We start from the raw sequence: 16,962 nt of genomic DNA on the forward strand, positions 1-16,962 counted from the left end.
TTGATGTGTGTGTGCATGTGTGTATGTGTGTGTGCCCATACGTATGTAGCATTGATGTATGTGTGAACAGGTATGTGTGCACATATATGCAGCGTTTGTGTGTGGATGTGTGTTTATGTGTGTGTGTGTGTGTGTGTGTGTGTGTGCACATGTGCCCAGAAGGAAACTGCTAGGGGAAGAGAATACATTGCACTAGATATTTGATGGTAACCATTATTCAGTACATAGTAACTCATGGTATATAAAATAAAGTCCATTTATGATGTTGGTCTTATCTTCTAATTAAAATCATAGGCATGAAGCTTCTTTATACCTGCATAAAATAAGCAGTTTAATTTCTCTGCACCAGGGGAAAAATGATTTCATTGCCTGTTATGTAGCCCGTCAGCACATGGTGGGAGCAGGGCAGGGCTGCGATGAAAGCCTCATTCTTCCTCAGTGTTTGTCCTCTTAGACTTTGTGAGGAGGATAGATATGTCCTCTGAGGTTTCCTCAAGGGCAGCAGAGGGGTGCTTTTCTCAGTTGCCCCTCCCCCTTCATAGCCCCAAGGGCAGAGACTCTCTTCTGTCTATGAAAAACCCATCTCAGATCATTTCCCCTGGATTATTCATGTAGGAATGGAAAAAATATTATACAGGATCCATTCCCTAAAAATTTGCTGATAACTAGTAATAACTTATTTGAATGAAGCCAAAGCAAATATTTGGGGAAAAGAAAGTAAGCTTGTCTTGGAAGCTGTAAAGGAATAAAAGAGGAAAAGGACTATGAATCTTAGCAGCTGAAGGGATTGAATCTATTTTAAAGCTTACTTTGTAATAGTGATATGTACTATAAGTAGCATTTAAAAAATCCTGCCATTAATAGTTTTATTTGATGAGGTATGGGTATGGGTTTTGGCTTTATTTTGTACTCTGGGCCCTGTGGTTCAGACCGTGGTAAGAAGTAGCCCTAACAACTGGTGAAACTATAGCCAAAAGCAGGAAAATCTGTAAGAGGAAATAAACCCGTTTGCTCATTCAGTCACTCAGCAAACATTAGGAACTCAAAGAAGCTAGGTGTAGCTGGATAATAAAGGTCAAAAGGGCTATGCTGCTGCTGCTGAAGCCAGAGACATAAGCAGGGGAGAGTTTGTCAGGCTGTTTTAAGGATTTTAGGATATATGGGAAGATCAGTGATAAGTCATCGAATGGTTTTAAGTAGGGAAATGTCAGAACCAAATAAGTTTTATATAGTACAATTATTGGGGTCACAGTGTACAAAGTAGATTGCTGGGGGGGTGGGGGTGGGCAGGGCTATGTGACATCAGTGAGGTTGTCTAGAAGGTCTTACAGTGATGCAGTGCAGAAATTATCACATTTTGGGCTAAGGCAGTTATAATGGGCAAAGAGAGAGAGAGAGACTAGATCTGATTTTAGAGTTTATTGGTAGGTAAAATATACAGGGCTCAAACACAGGTTAATGTTAGGAGGTGAGTAGAAAAGCAGAGTCAAGGCTGAATCTTGGGTTTTTGGCTTTATACTGAATCATTGGTAGAAACAGTAACTGAGTCAGGACACAGTGGGAGATGGGTAGGGCTGGGAGGAGGTACAGTGTGAGGAATGTTGAATTTGAGGTGTTTGTGGACCTTCAGATAGAACAATCTGCCAAGAAGCTGAGGCTGAGACGAGAGGAGACCTCAGGTTGAGATTTAATTTATGAGTTGTCCCCAGAAAGATAGCAATAATAATAATAAAAAAAAAAGCTTGGAAGAAGTCCCTGAGGAATGGTATGTTGAATAAAAACCCTCAACTGAGGGTTGAGGAGTGGTCATATTATAAATTTTTTTTAACGTTTATTCATTTCTGACAGAGAGAAAGGGAGTGTGAGTGGGGGAGAGGCAGAGAGAGAGGGAGACAGAATCTGAAGCAGGTTCCAGGCTCTGAGCTGTCAGCAACAGAGCCCAATGAGGGGCTCGAACTCATGAACTGTGAGATCATGACCTGAGCCAAAGTCAGAGGCTCAACCAGCTAAGCCACCCAGGCGCCCCAAGGAGTGGTCATATTATAGAGATCAGAGAAAGTTGAGTATTCAAAACAGATGAAAAGGAAGGCTAGATGAGTGTGATGTTACGGAAGCCCTGGAAGAGAACGCTTCAGGGAGGATGGAATTGCCGTGGTATCAAAGACTGTTAGGAGTTCCATGATGGGAAAGGTCTGAGTGTCTAAATGTCTGTTGGATTAAATACTGGAAAGTCAGTCACACGTGCAGTGAGGCCAATGTCACTGAGGTACTGTAAGTAGAAGTCAAAGTGCACTGATTGGAGGGAGCTTTTACATACATACTGGAAGAAAAATAATAATTATAGCTATCCCTTGTCAAGACTATGTGTTCAAGACCATTTTGGCTTCTTGTGATACTCAATTATTGTTGTGGCAACTGAGGCCTCTAGAGTTAAGTAGGTTTCCAAGTGACCCATTGTGAACAGAGAAGTGTTGAGTTTGAATCTGCTCCTTCTGATGCCAAAGTGTTTTTAGTCTATACCATTCTGTCCATCTGGCTTGGGGAAGACACACTTTCCTGAGCAGCAGTCTTTGCCCCAGGGGCCTTTGGGGATAGGTGCTTTGGAAAATCTCGAAAACAAAGGGATCATTGAGACCACTTAAGTCAATTAAATCACTGAAACAATTCATTCAGAAAGAACAAAACAAACAGTGGGATAATAAGGGGATCCTTTTCACGATTAAAGGGCAGTAAGAACAATAGCGTGATGAAGCATGACAGGAATTGAGGGAGGGGGAGGGAGGAAGAGAAATTTGTGATGGTCTCAAGGTCAGGGGACAGAGGACCATAAGAATATGCTCCCACTACTTAAAGGCTGGACATCAAAAATGAAAGTACTTATAAGATGGACATCACAAAACAAAGCCTCGTTTGTATGCAGACCTAACCATGCACAATATTCCAGCTCCCTTCAGCAATGAAGGACTAAATCAGGGGGGAAATGCCAATATTTCATAGAGAGACCCACGTGCCCCTTCCTGTGCTGTGATATGCAAGTACAGATGACTTTATATTTATGCTTTAATTTCTTGTAGTAGTTCTCTTATGCTAACTCTGTCAGTATTTTCTCCCCTCTCCTTTAGATCATGCTTCTTAGTGATCCTGAAATGGAGAGCAGCTTACTGATCAGCTCAGATGAGGGGGCCACCTATCAGAAGTACCGGCTCACCTTCTACATCCAGAGTCTGCTCTTCCATCCCAAGCAGGAAGACTGGGTGCTGGCCTACAGTCTGGATCAAAAGGTGAACAAACAGTTTTTATTTGCATCTTGTCACCCAGGTACCACCTGGGGAAAAACGCTTGTTTACTCAGTCCAAATTTTGGAAGGGATTCAATGACATTTCATCATCCATCTGGGTTGATTTTGTCTGCAGCAACGAACTTTCTTTTCTACTCTTCAGTATCAAAATATGCAGGCAGGTGCATTTCACGTATTGGCAGTGCTGTTTATCATTTCATAGGCTGAAGATGATTTTCTCTATAATTTTACTCATTTGACCTTTAAAACAACCCTGTGAAGTAAGTAGGGAATGTGTATTCATAATAATTTGCTGGTGACTATAGTAAACAAAGGTGCAGAAGGGCTGAGGTGTTTGTTGAAGCCTGCCGAGCTAGTCATTGGAAGAGCCGGAGCTCAAATGCGTATTGTCAGATTCCAAGTCTAGGGCGTATTCCAGCATACCATGTGGTGTTGATTTGGTAAAATGTGAATATACCATTGCTTGTAGTTTAGCAAAGGAAGGGAAGTCCCAAACATGTCCATTTTGTTGTTTTCTATAAGTGCCTTCAAGATATAATGACTCGATAAATCCTCCTCTTCAAGCTCGAGATCCGTTTACCCATCTGTGTACTTGACCTTGACTCTCATGTGTCTCGGATGCCTCTTGATTCAACATATTCTAAAAATGAACTTTGCTCTCCCTCCAACATAGCTGGTTCTCTTCCAGTGTTCCCTAATTGTATCCATTTGTTGGCAAAAGTAGAAACCTGGGAGTTATCCTTCATACTTCCTTGTTGCAAACCTAGTGTCTGTAATCTGTCACTCTTATCTCTATCTCTTAATTCCATGGACCCTTCGATTACCACCACCACTCAAACATGGGTTATATCTGTCCTTTGAGCTGTGATCAGAGCCTCTTCCAGTGTGTTTACACTATAACCTGAACAACCTATTTTCCAAATGTAGATCTTAGGATTTCATCATTTTCTCATTGCTCACAGAAAAAAGACTGAAGTCCTTTGTAGGATCTGTTAAGATTTCCTTAGCTGGTCCCTCCTCTGTCTTGACTCAAGGTTATCACTTTCCCTTGAATGGCTTTCTTTCAGTTTGTCACCCCAGCTGTTTCCCTGGCTCCATTTCCTGGGCCTGGAATCTTTTTCCCCGAAATCAAGTTCGTCACTGTCAGATCTCAGTTCTAGCATCACTTTCTCAGGACCTCTTCCCTAAACTCCCTGACAAAGTTAAATGCTCCTTGGTGTTGTTTCCCATAATGCTGTATACCCTCCTTCAGAATGCCTGTCACTGTTGAAATTTTACATTGATTTATGCGATGTCAGGATTATCGATATTCCTCACTAGACTATAAGCTCCGGGAGGGCAGGGCCAGGTTTGGTTTTACTCTCTGATTTAACACCAGTGCTGACACAGTGCCTGGTACTTAATAAGTGCTCAGTAATTTTTGTGAGGTGAAAAAATTAGTGGATAAATGCATAAATGCTATGGTAATGAGCCTGCTGTAACTGATCAACTTACACTTAAGAGACTTTAGACTATGCTTCTTTGTATTGCCTTAGTACAGAACCTAGGTACAACGCTTGATGACAAACTGTTATGTAACAATGTTGTGAAATCAATCAGTGAAAGAAAATAGATAATTGTAAGCACTGTCTAGCGGAGAGATATCTACAGATTAACCTTAACTGAAATAGCTTTTTCTGTTCTCTTAAATCCTGAAACAGTTGCTTCTCTGTATGTATTTAAATATGGGATTGTAAATATGAGTGTGTGTGTGTGAGAGAGAGAGAGAGGGAGAGAGAGATGTCAGCACCTTTAAACAATAATTTCAACATAACCTTTATATGTCTCATTAATGGAGCCTCATGGTGGGTTCCAGGTGCTTAATGCAATCCCCTAAGGACGCCCATATGACATTTGCAGAGCAAAAGCCACTGCAAATACATTTCTTTCATGGCATCGAGTGGATATTGTATGAAAGACTTAGCCAAATGTCAGGTAGTCTGTGAGTTTAGATGCTTAGTGTTGCTAGGAATTTCGAAGCTGTATTGAAAAAAAAGATAATTTATTTGGCTTTGTTAAAGGCTGGATAGAAATTTATCTAGATGATGCTCAGAAATCCGAAACTATGTTTTTATTTATACAGAGACAAACTAGATTAGACCCCTCATGCCAAAAGATTAATAAACCAAATGCAGTGTGCCTTGTGTGTATCTAGAAGGAATATCCTTTAACTCCATCTCCATAGCGCTGCGAACATCTGGGCCATTGCTCAGGAAGTACTCTTGTGGATATAATGTGTTCAAAATACTTTCAGGCTTGGTGGCTGCTTTTTCACTTAGTAAAAATATTTGGAAATGTGGCAGTGGGTGTTGATGGATTTTCCTAATCACGCTGCACATTTCTGGATGTATTATTCCTTAGGTACTCTTTCTTGTTGACATCTTTTGCATAAAGTGGCTGGATGTTCTTCAGGCCCATAAAGTTTCTAACTGGTACCCTGCCATTCTTTTAAATAAATGGTGTGAGGAGGCAGATGATGCCCCTGGCAACATTTGCAGAGCTGGCATAAAACGTGTAGCCTCAGTCATCCAGGGTGCAGAAGAGTTTTTCTTTATTTTGGAATAATTTATTGGTTTAGAGTCAAGGACAGTGATGCTATGCAGCAGCGGATGAAGAGGCAAGGGGAGTTGAGATTGATATACAAATGTCTTATTTCAGACTGGAGCCTTCTGTGATGTGCATGCATTGAGGCAGCTGGTTTCTTCTAGAGAAAATGAAAAGTGTTAGTATTAAGGTAACTGCAGCATCAAAGGGAGATGTTTGTGGTGAGGATTGAATCGATGTTTTCATTATTGTGCCTTTGATGAAATGCACTGGCAATTTCTTTAGAATCGGTAAGGCTATCTCGTTACGTTGTATGTATTACAAAAGACCTAATTGAATGATATTTTAAAGGGACAATATCCAGTTGCTTCACCTTTCAAATTGCTTACCTCAAAGCTGCAGGAGACTTGCCAGGAGATCTCATTCAGTAAAGGCACTGCAGGAGAATTAAGGAAATACCTTCCAGATAGGACAAAATTGTAGCTAGAGATTGAGACATGAATATAACAACATGTTAGTTGAGATGCTGGATGGTAGGTTGTGAGCCAGCTAGGAAATGTTGTACTAGGAACTGTACTGGTTCAAGGCCAGGTTGTGGGAGATCACCCACTTCCAAAGTTGCAAAGGGGTGGCGAGGTAGCGACAAATGCACCTTGTACTTGACCCTGTACATGGGCCATGACTCTCCAATTTTGATGTGTCATGATGTAGCAGTTATTTCTGTTTCCTGTTCAGCTGGACCTGGACTTTTGACCAATTTCTTCCGTTCTGGCCATCCCAGGAGCTTCCCAGTTCCTGTGGCAGCTCTTCTTTTGCCCCACAGACAAAAGAAGAGATGACTTTATAAGAATCTCATGATTAAAAAACAACCAGCAAACATGATAGGTTATGGCTGATTAAATTGGAATAATAAGAGAACAGCTACTCTCTCCTCCCCTCCCCTCCCCTCCCCAGTATTTCCTCCCCTCCCCTCCCCTCCCCTCCCCTTCCCTCCCCTCCCCTTCCCTCCCCTCCCCTCCCCTCCCCTCCCTTCTCCCCTCCCCTCTCCTCCCCTCTCCTCTCCTTTCCTCCCTTCTCCCCTCCCTTCTCCCCTCCCCTCCCCTCTCCCCTCCCTTTTCCCCTCCCCTCCCCAAATCAAAGCCCTAGAATGTCTTTTGAGAGTCAGGATTCTCTTTTGTTTCCACCAGGCTATGTCCTCATTGACGACTGAAACTACATTGTGATGTTTTGGATTAGCTGGAGGGCTCAATAATATTATTAAAACAGATTTAAAAAAAAGACTTCAAGACAGGTTTTGAGGATATTGCAGCCCTCTGAATGGATAGATGTTCTCATTGCTGTAGAAATCTGGATTTTTAAACATTCCTCATTTTGACAAGGGACTTGGTGTAGTTTTTTTGTTGTTGTTTTGTTTTGTTTTTAATGGGCACATGCTCATGTATTTACAGGTGCATATATCCTGGCACAGGGGTCTTCCACAAGAGACAGAATTGAAAACAGCTATTTTTTTTTCTGTGGGAGAGGCAGAGTTACACAACTCTCTATTATCATTTATCTACTTGGCAAAATGAAACATTAACAAATACAACTGGCTTTGGAGACCAGAGATGAGGAGCTCCATGGGATTTCAGACTGTTGTTTTTCAAACACTTCTGAGCTAGACTGGTCTAGAATTGCCAGTCATTTCCATTTAAAAACCACTTTCTGAAACACTAGCACACATAATGCAGCCTTGCTGTTACAGTAGTTGGGGGGTGTGGACTGCTATGTTTTTTTTTGTTTGTTTGTTTGTTTTGGGTTTTTTTTTTTTTTTTTGATCACCTGCTACCAGACAAGTTCAATAGTAGCTGACAAATTGACAAGCTGGCTAAGGAGCTGATGCAGTTTTGGTCATGGTCACTGGCAAAACAGAGTCCACAGTTGAAGAGGTGATGGTTGTTCCATGCAGGCTTTACTGGGTGGTGGACTCTATCTGGGGCTGCATGAACAGGGCACTGGTGAATTAGAACATCTGGTGTGTGGAGGAACTGAAAATTCAAAAAGGAAGTTTAAACCTGTACTTCTGGAATGCTGGATACAAATGATGCTGTTCCTTTCATTTGTATTCTCCTGTAAACCCTCAGATTAGAAATGTAATTGTATTCAGAGCTCCAGGATTAGCAGGTGATGACAACTTTCCTCAGTAGCCATTGGCAGAAAAAGGCTTTATATCTCCCCACCTGGTGGGGATAAAGCTACTGGGGATTAACTAGGGATGACCATGGTTTTGAAGCGTATCCTCCAGGGAACGAGAGTACTACTGAAGGGCACCTTCTATTTCAAGAAAAACATTGCAATTTCATTAGGTCTCTTCCATGCCTATAAAACCATTTGTGTGTCATTTAAGAGAACAACAGTCCAGAGCTCCACTCACCTATGGCAAGCTGATCGTGCTCTTTGAGATATCTTGTGGATATAGTGGGGAGGTGCTGTCTCCATCGCCATAGAAACACCAGTTTCCATGAGGCTACTTTCATGTAGGTGAAAACAAAACAGTGGACCAAGAATGGCCCTATTTTTTTTTTATTAAGAAGATGGAACAACCTGTGTGTTATTCAAATATTACCACTAATCTATCTGAACTGAGATCTGAATGACACAACTGGTTGAGTGTACAATATTAACTTGCATCCGGTGAGGGTCACACAGTAAAAATCTCTACCCATGGCAACTTTGCTCATGAGAACATTAGCTCAAAAGAACAATATACCATAAAATTATGGATCTCATGTCCTTTGTCTTCCCAAACCTGCTTTTCTGTATCAAGTTCCAGAGTTTCTGTGCTTTGCCTCTACATTCTAGGTGTCCATTTTGGTAAGCTGACACATTTCTGTCAGGGAAGAGAACATGAATATTTGCCAAAATAATTGATGGGAGATGCAGCATATATGTGTATTAAGTAGGGTACTCAGGGACCTTTTCCCAACATCTTCCCAAAGAAGTTCTGCTCTCATGGTAGAAATTCAGCCAAGACAGTATCTTGGCAAAGGAGGTGACTGCAGCCACAGGTGGGAAGGAGGTGGAGCAGCTCACAGCCTTCTCTGGATTCTTCCACCTGTTTCCTGTATGCAGTGACCATGTCTTCATGCACACACTGGTCACACTGCTGCCTAGTGTCCCCAACTCTGACCCTTTGCCTAATTCTGACCCTAGGTCTCCAGTATTCTAGTTGGACTCAGGAATTCTTTAGCTTGCCCCTTCCTTGGCAAGTCTCTCTAGACTTAGGAACTTATCTACCTGACCTGACCATACCTTCTATCCTGCTTCCATTCTCTGCCGCCATCTTGACCAGTCATACTGGTATGACAGTGCCTGGCCTTTCATTTATTTATTTATTTATTTATCTATCTATCTATCTATCTATTTATTTATTTATTTATTTTTAATTATTTTTAAATGTATTTATTGTTTAATTTACATCTAGGTGAGCATATAGTGCAACAATGATTTCAGGAGTAGATTCCTTAATGCCCCTTGCCCATAGCCCACCCCCCCACTCCAGCAACCTTCTGTTTCTTCTCTATATTTAAGAGTCTCTTACATTTTGTCCCCTTCCTTGTTTTTCTATTCTTTTTGCTGCCCTTCCCTGATGTTCATCTGTTTAGTATCTTAAATTCCTCTTAGGAGTGAAGTCATATGATCTTGTCTTTCTTCAATTTCTCTTAGCTTAATACCCTCTAGTTCTATCCATGTAGTTGCAAATGGCAAGATTTCATTCTTTTTAATTGCTGAGTAATACTCCACTGTATGTACATACGTACATACGTACGTACATATGTACGTGTATGTGTGTGTATATATATATACACGTATATATATACACACATATGTGTGTGTGTATATATATACACACACATATATATATATACATATATATGTGTGTATATATGTGTGTGTGTATATATATATGTGTGTATGTATATACATATATATATACACACACATACACGTACATACACACACACACACACACACACACACACACACATACCACATCTTCTTTATCCATTCATCTGTCGATGGACATTTGGGCTCTTTCCATACTTTGGCTATTGTTGCTAGCGCTGCTATAAACATTGGGATGCATGCGCCCCTTTGAAACAGCACACCTGCATCCCTTGGGTAAATATCTAGTAGTGAAATTGCTGGGTCATAGGGTAGTTCTATTTTAATTTTTTCAGGAACCTACATACTGTTTTCCGGAGTGGCTGCATCAGTTTGCATTCCCACCAGCAGGGCAAAAGAGATCCTCTTTCTCCTCATCCTCGCCAACATCTGTTGTTGCCTGAGTTGTTAATGTTAGCCATTCTGACAGGTGTGCGGTGATATCTCACTGTGGTTTTGATTTGTATTTCTCTGATGATAAGTGATGTTGAACATTTTTTCATGTGTCGGCCATCTGGATGTCTTCTTTGGAGAAGTGTCTATTCATGTCTTTTGCCCATTTCTTCACTGGATTATTTGTTTTTTGGGTGTTGAGTTTGATAAGTTCTTTGTAGATTTTGGATACTAACCCTTTGTCTGATATGTCATTTGCAAATATCTTCTCCCATTCTGTCAGTTGCCTTTTAGTTTTGCTGACTGTTTTCTTTGCTGTGATGAAGCTTTCTATTTTGATGAGGTCCCAATAGTTCATTTTTGCTTTTGTTTCCCTTTCCACCAGAGACATATTGAGTAAGAAGTTGCTGTGGTCAAGGTCAAAGAGGCTGATCCCTGCTTTCTCCTCAAGGATTTTGATGGCTTCCTGTCTTACATTTAGGTCTTTCATCAATTTTGAGTTATTTTTGTGTATGCACCTGGCCTTTTAAAGTCAGAGTCAGTCTTGGGGTTCCTGGGTAGCTCAGTTGGTTAAGTGTCCAACTTCAGCTCAAGTCATGATATTGCAGTTTGTGAGTTTGGGCCCCATGTCTGTGCTCACAGCTCAGAGCCTGGAGCCTGCTTCAGATTCTGTGTCTCCTTCTCTCTCTGCCCCTTGCCCACTCACATTCTGTCTCTCTCTCACTCTCTCTCTCAAAAATAAATAAACATTAAAAGAATTAATGTCAGAGTCAATCTTTAATCCTTTTCACTCAAGTTATAGCATATACATAGGAAAGTTTACATCTCATGAGCTTGATGAATTTTCATAAACTGAATTCACCTATGAAACTAGCACCCTGATTAAGGAGCACATGACTGGCTTTCCAGAATCCCCCTTGTGCTCTGTGCAATCTTTATGTTCCACCCCCAGTGGGGTCACCATCGATCAGGGTTGTTTTTAATGTCATGCAGATGATTTCTGGATAAGGTGGTGAGGGAATAGACACAGATAAATTCCTTGGAAGGAAAGTTAGAAGACAGCAGGTGAGGGAAGTGATAGAGAAGGAGAATTTAAAAAACTTAAACTTTAAACCAAAGGCAATAATTCATTGATATTGAATGAGCCTGATCCATCCAGAGCATTTGTAAGGAAACTTTCAAAAAATGCCCATTTACAATTAATTTCACAGGTTTCATTTTTAAAAATGTGTGTCTTTCTATGCCATAAGAACAATACCCTGTGTTGGCAAAGTTGTGATGAAACCCATATTCTGACATGATATTGATGGTCATGTGAATGAGTTTGCCTTCCTGGAAGACATCTTGGTGATGTGTATCAGAAGATGTACACGTATTCATAATTATAATCCAATGATTAACTTATTCCAGTTCTGAGACTACCAAGAGAATAACACTAAATACCACAAAAGCTTTAGGTATGATGGTTTATCAAAGTCATTCATAATGGGGAAAACTGCATGGAAACTCATTCAATGGCCAACATTAAGAGACTTTACATCATGGTCCATACATTTGACAGAATATTACACAGCCATCAAAATGGTGGTTCTGATGACCATGTAGCAGCATGGATATGCATTAATTCCTATTTAATACGTCTACATTTCAAATGAATTCATATACATATGCATTCATGCGTAAGAAATGTTAAGTAAAGTTGTGTTATTTGAATGCAGATAGGCAAAAGATAAAATAAGATAAAGCGAAGAAGAAAGGAAACAAAGAGGGAGGGAAGAAAAATTTTTAAAGGAAGGAAGGAAATATTCCCAAGTATTTCCTGGGATCTCTCAAGATGATGGAATTCTGTTTTCCATGCTGTTTGTCTTTTAAATTTTCCATTATTTTGTTAGATTACTTTTATAATTAAAAAAAAATTTTGAAGCTATTCTTAAATAGCTTATGTTAAGTCCTAGTTCTAAAGCAGTGCTCTTAAGAAACATTTTAGGTGTGAAAATGGTCATTTTAGATAAAATATTTCAAATCATTATTTAAATACCTTTTGAAGAGGCAGGGTGGTGTAGAAGAAAATTTCCTTGAACTAGGAGTACATTGAGTCTAAGGTTTCTCTTTTCTTCAGCTTTGTTTTTCACTCTGGTCCCTTTTAAACTGTGAAACTCTAGAAATTATGTTTTTTCTCCTAACAAAAAGTATACTCTTGTTGGATATAACCTCAGTCTATATTATTTACAACTCAGTGATAGATATAGGTCTTACTATTAAGAAGCATCCACTATAGATAGATGTTAAGGAAGTGATTTATTCTGGTAGTTTTTCAGATGAATTTTGTGACTATACCCGAAAATTGAATTAGTGTTTGGTTATTTGATTTGACAGCTGTAATGGAAACAAATACTCTGGAGCCAAGGGGTGTAGACATATGCAGTGAATTAAGGTTTGTGCTGAGTAACTCTTACACGTCCATGCTGTGTTATTTAATATTGGACATATAGGTTCTTCTCAGAAATGGAGATACATGTCTTTAAATATCTTCTGTGTATGGGCAGTGACAGGTGCTTTTATGTACATTGTATTGAATTCTCATAGGAGTCTGCAAGGTGGATAGTGTTATTTCCAAGTTATAGGTAAGCGTATGTCTCTTAAGAGCAAGCAGTGTTAATTTGCTCAAGGTCACATAGCCAATGAGGGGCCTGGCCCTCTCTCTATTCTAGGCCTTCCTGAGATCTCCCATTAGGACCCACCACCACACCTCACTCTCCCTAGTGGATAGACAGACTTAACTACCACATCTGGGCAGAAATTCATATGGGCCACTTCATACTGAATCCCAGTCCCAGAGAGCACTGTAATAATGAGACAACACAATTGGCCATGCCAAGACCAGACGTTTGGAAGCATCCAGTGGTTCCTCTGTCACATCCCTCAGCTGATGGCACTTTCCAAGATGAGATCCTGAGGCCGGAAGCCATCAAACCCGCTTACTGATGTTAGGCCATAGGACTAATTAATTTTGCCTCAAGCAGAAAATAAACAAGGCACTAGTGGTTTTTTTCAGGTTTTGTCCATTTTTACTCACTTTTCCTGTTAATTTGTTCCAACATGTGGATTAATATGTAGATTAAACCAAAGAGTTTGCCATTTAAATAGGTAATACTATGATTTGAAGTTTTTTAAGGAAGTTTATGAAGACAACATCTTTAATATGGTAATGAAGATAGAAGTTGAAATCATTTAACTTCATTTACAAATCATGAATATGTATTATGCTTTAAATGAAAAGAAGGGCTAAAACAGATATAGTGTTTGTTCAATTTACTAAAGAGAAGACAATTTGTCAAGATTTTTTTCCCCAAAACTCAAGCAATATGCAAATGTAGGAAAATCAGACCCCCATGTTAATTCCATGGCATGATGAATATTTTTATAATCCTAATTAGTACCAGTCATTTAGTCTAGCAATTTCCCCCAATCTAGCCAATTTGAAATTAAAATAGATGCCTTGATTACAAAACTCATTAGCACAGAAGCACCCTTCTCACTAACCAGTTCATTTAAAATGCACAAACTGAATGAAGTGTGGAACACTTGTGTTGTCAATTGGCATAAGTGAAGTGAGTCTTAATTGGAAGCATTGTGAAGTATTTGTATTGCTGCATGTTTCATTGCAGTATAATATATCATTCATTAAATGTAACAAAAGCAACTTTTAAATGGTTTAATTAAGCGGAGTTGGTGCACTTGGTAATTTTTATAAAGTCGAATGTCACAATTGTTTGCATTTGAAGTCCTGATGGGTATTAATGTCAGGGAGACGAGGTCTGACTCTGCATTTATCACTCCGATTATGTGAAGAATGGCAGGTTTAATGTGAGAGGAGAAAATTAAATTCTAGAACATTGACTTCTTACTTAAAAGTACCCACATGCGTATTGTCCTCATGCATGTGGATGTGGAAGCCCCAGAAGGGCCTGACTTCTGGCTGGGAATGGAGAAGAAGGGCTGAGGACTGAGAGTGAAGTGGAAGGAGCAAATAACAGTTGGAGATTTTTCTTTTTGTCATTTCTTTTTTAATTTTCTTTTTTAATCAAGGGAGGAAGTAGTAGGTGGAGAGAAACTCTATCCAATATATTTTCATCTGCTCAAAAGAGCAATAGAGATGTGTGGCAGTGCAGATTGATGTTCTGTCTAAGCCAAATGTGGTGGGAGTGGGGGAGGAGGGGGAAACTGGCTCCAGACCAGGGAAATGCTAGAAACAGGGACTCTATAGAAAGTCCTGAGCTGGAGCCAGTTAGCAAAGAGTTCGAGACTGGTTTTTGTGTAGAAGTTAACAGAGTGAGTTGCAATAATGGCGGTTCTGGATGCATAAGGTATATGACAAGCACAGAAGCCACTGTGCTGTTGATGTTTATTCTCTATGTGTTCCAGATGTCAGCTGTTACCTAATGTTTCTGGACTGTTTCAACTCCACATCCGTGAGGATGCAAAACTCAGCCATGTCGCTGGTTTCCATGAGAAATCTAATTTTCACAGACATGGTTGATGTCCTGCCCATATGCATTTGGTATTTCCACTGTAGTGTGCTCCTGCTGACTTCCTAGGGCTAGGATTTGCATTTCTTTGCTGGAAGTCACTCTCCAAACCCTTTAGAGGTTACCCCACTCCTCTGCACAGGACCCAGTAGAAGTGCCAGGGAGGTAACATGTGGGAGCAGTCCTCAGCCAGTGACCAACAGAATTTGGTATATATGTACTCTGGTTCCCTCATTTCTCCTGTGGGACAACTCTGAGGCATGTATTTATTATATACTTTTTTCCCCAGAATTTCCCATTGTAGTTAAGTTGTGGTTGCCCACAGAGTTAGCTGGCTTTATAATATACCGTATATTAAGTGCCTTCCATTGCCTGCGTTGCTTCTCTAGTCCTACACCATCTCCCAAGGAAACTACTTAATTCTTGTGTCAGTGACTGCTCCTGGGGGAACAGTAACCAACTATGCCAAGCATTTTGTGATTAGGTGGTGGTAGCTGAATTACGGTGTCAAGGACAGGAGTCATAACTCATAGGTTTTCACTTGGGAAAGCCCCTTTAACATCTCTGTGTCCCTAGTCTCTCCTGGGTCATGCCACCCTCTGGTTTTCCTCACTCTTGTAAGCTCATTGATGTTCCCTCCCCCAAAGATGTCTACCTCCGAATCCCTAGAACCTGTGAATTTGTTTTCCTACCGGGCAAGAGGGACTGGGCAGATGCGATTCAGTTAAAGATCCTGAGATGGAGACAATATCCTGGATTACCCAGGTGAGTCCAGTAAAATCACATGGGTTCTTATAAGGGGGAAGAAGAAAAGAAGAGTTGAAGAAATATGACAATGGAAACAGAAGTTGGAATGATACTCTTTGAACATGGCAACACGAGGGCAGGGAATGCAGGTGGCCTCTAGAAGCTGGAAAAGACAAGGAAATGGATTCTCCCCTAAAGCCTCTGAAAGGAATTGCAGTCATGTGGATACCTTGATTTTTCACCCGAGACTGATTTCAAATTTCAGATTTCCAGGAAATATTCTAATTTATATTCTACAAATTCCATAAATTATATTTACATTTATAAATTAAATTTGTGTTCTATTAATTGTATAAAAAATAATAAATTTGTGTTGTCTTCAGCCACTAAATTTGCGGTAATTTGTTACAGCATTGATAGGAAACTAATACCCTCACTAACCTTTCCTGTGGCATTTACAGGTCTTCTGTCCCCACAGCAGACAAAATCCTCAGCTTGTCTGCACCTCCACCCAGACTCAGGCCATCCAGGCTATACTTTTGACTCCTCTTTACATTGATCCGTAAAGTCCTGAAGTAATTAAGAGGTCCTCCTGAGAGGAATTCTGGTGAAAAAAAAAAAAAAGTTCTCTGTCTTGTCACATATTATTATTTTGCTAGGCCTGTCCCAATAGAAACTGCCTCACAGTTCTGGAAGGTAGAAGTCTGAGATCAAGATGTCAGTAGGATTTGCTTCTTCTGAGGGACTTCTCCTTGGCTTATAGATGGCCATCTTCTCCCGGTATCTTCACATGGTCTTCCCTCTGTGTGTATCTATGTCCTAATCTCCTCTGCTTAAAATGAGACTAGTCATAGTGCATTAAGGCCCACTCTGATGACCTCATTTTAACTTAACTAACTCTTTAAATACCCTGTCTCAAATTCAGTTACATCCTGAGGTACTGGGGTGAGGACTTCAGCATATGGATTTGGAGGGGACATAGCCCATAACTTATATTCATGTCAGGGTTGCTGGGTGATGGACGTCTTATTGAGATATGGGTCTCTATGGCCCTGTGGAGGGGAGAGTAGGAGTCTCTTCCTACTTTGTAGCCTGAGATGTTCCTGAGGTGTATGGAATGGAACTAACAACCACCAGGAAGATTTTACAATGGGGGTGGGAGGTAAGAAGTGAGGGTGGGACTTATCCCTAAGATGTAAATCAGATCCTCATGAGAGGTCCTGACGTTGGTCAGGAAGGTTTCAAACTGATCTTTGGCCTTGACCCTAGATAAGGTTAGGAAATCATGGAGGCACAACAGAAAATATGGTGCCCAGGCCAAGGAGACCCACTGAGGAGAACTTTGAGGGAATAGAGTCTGAAAGAAGTCAGAGATGGAAACTTATTCTTTAGAATCATGGCTATGTGCTTGTATAAGCTAGATTTGTTTAGTTTGGTTTTATTTTGGTATTTTATTTTTGTTCTTTCTTTGCACATTAAAATGTCAGT

The 16,962-nt window shown here is 40.3% G+C and overlaps 1 protein-coding gene across 3 annotated transcripts in view; it reads left to right on the top strand.

The window, feature by feature from the left end:
- The window catches only part of SORCS3 (sortilin related VPS10 domain containing receptor 3), a 596,149-nt gene that overhangs the window by 312,680 nt on the left and 266,507 nt on the right, over positions 1–16,962 (top strand). For all 3 annotated transcript variants that reach the window (XM_058697711.1, XM_058697712.1, XM_058697710.1), the window contains exon 4: positions 3,123–3,281. In XM_058697711.1, coding sequence (XP_058553694.1) covers positions 3,123–3,281 — 159 coding nt within the window. The remainder of the gene's footprint in view (positions 1–3,122; positions 3,282–16,962) is intronic.

The sequence above is a fragment of the Neofelis nebulosa genome, chromosome 13 (genome assembly GCF_028018385.1).
Source record: "Neofelis nebulosa isolate mNeoNeb1 chromosome 13, mNeoNeb1.pri, whole genome shotgun sequence".
Taxonomy (NCBI): domain Eukaryota; kingdom Metazoa; phylum Chordata; class Mammalia; order Carnivora; family Felidae; genus Neofelis; species Neofelis nebulosa.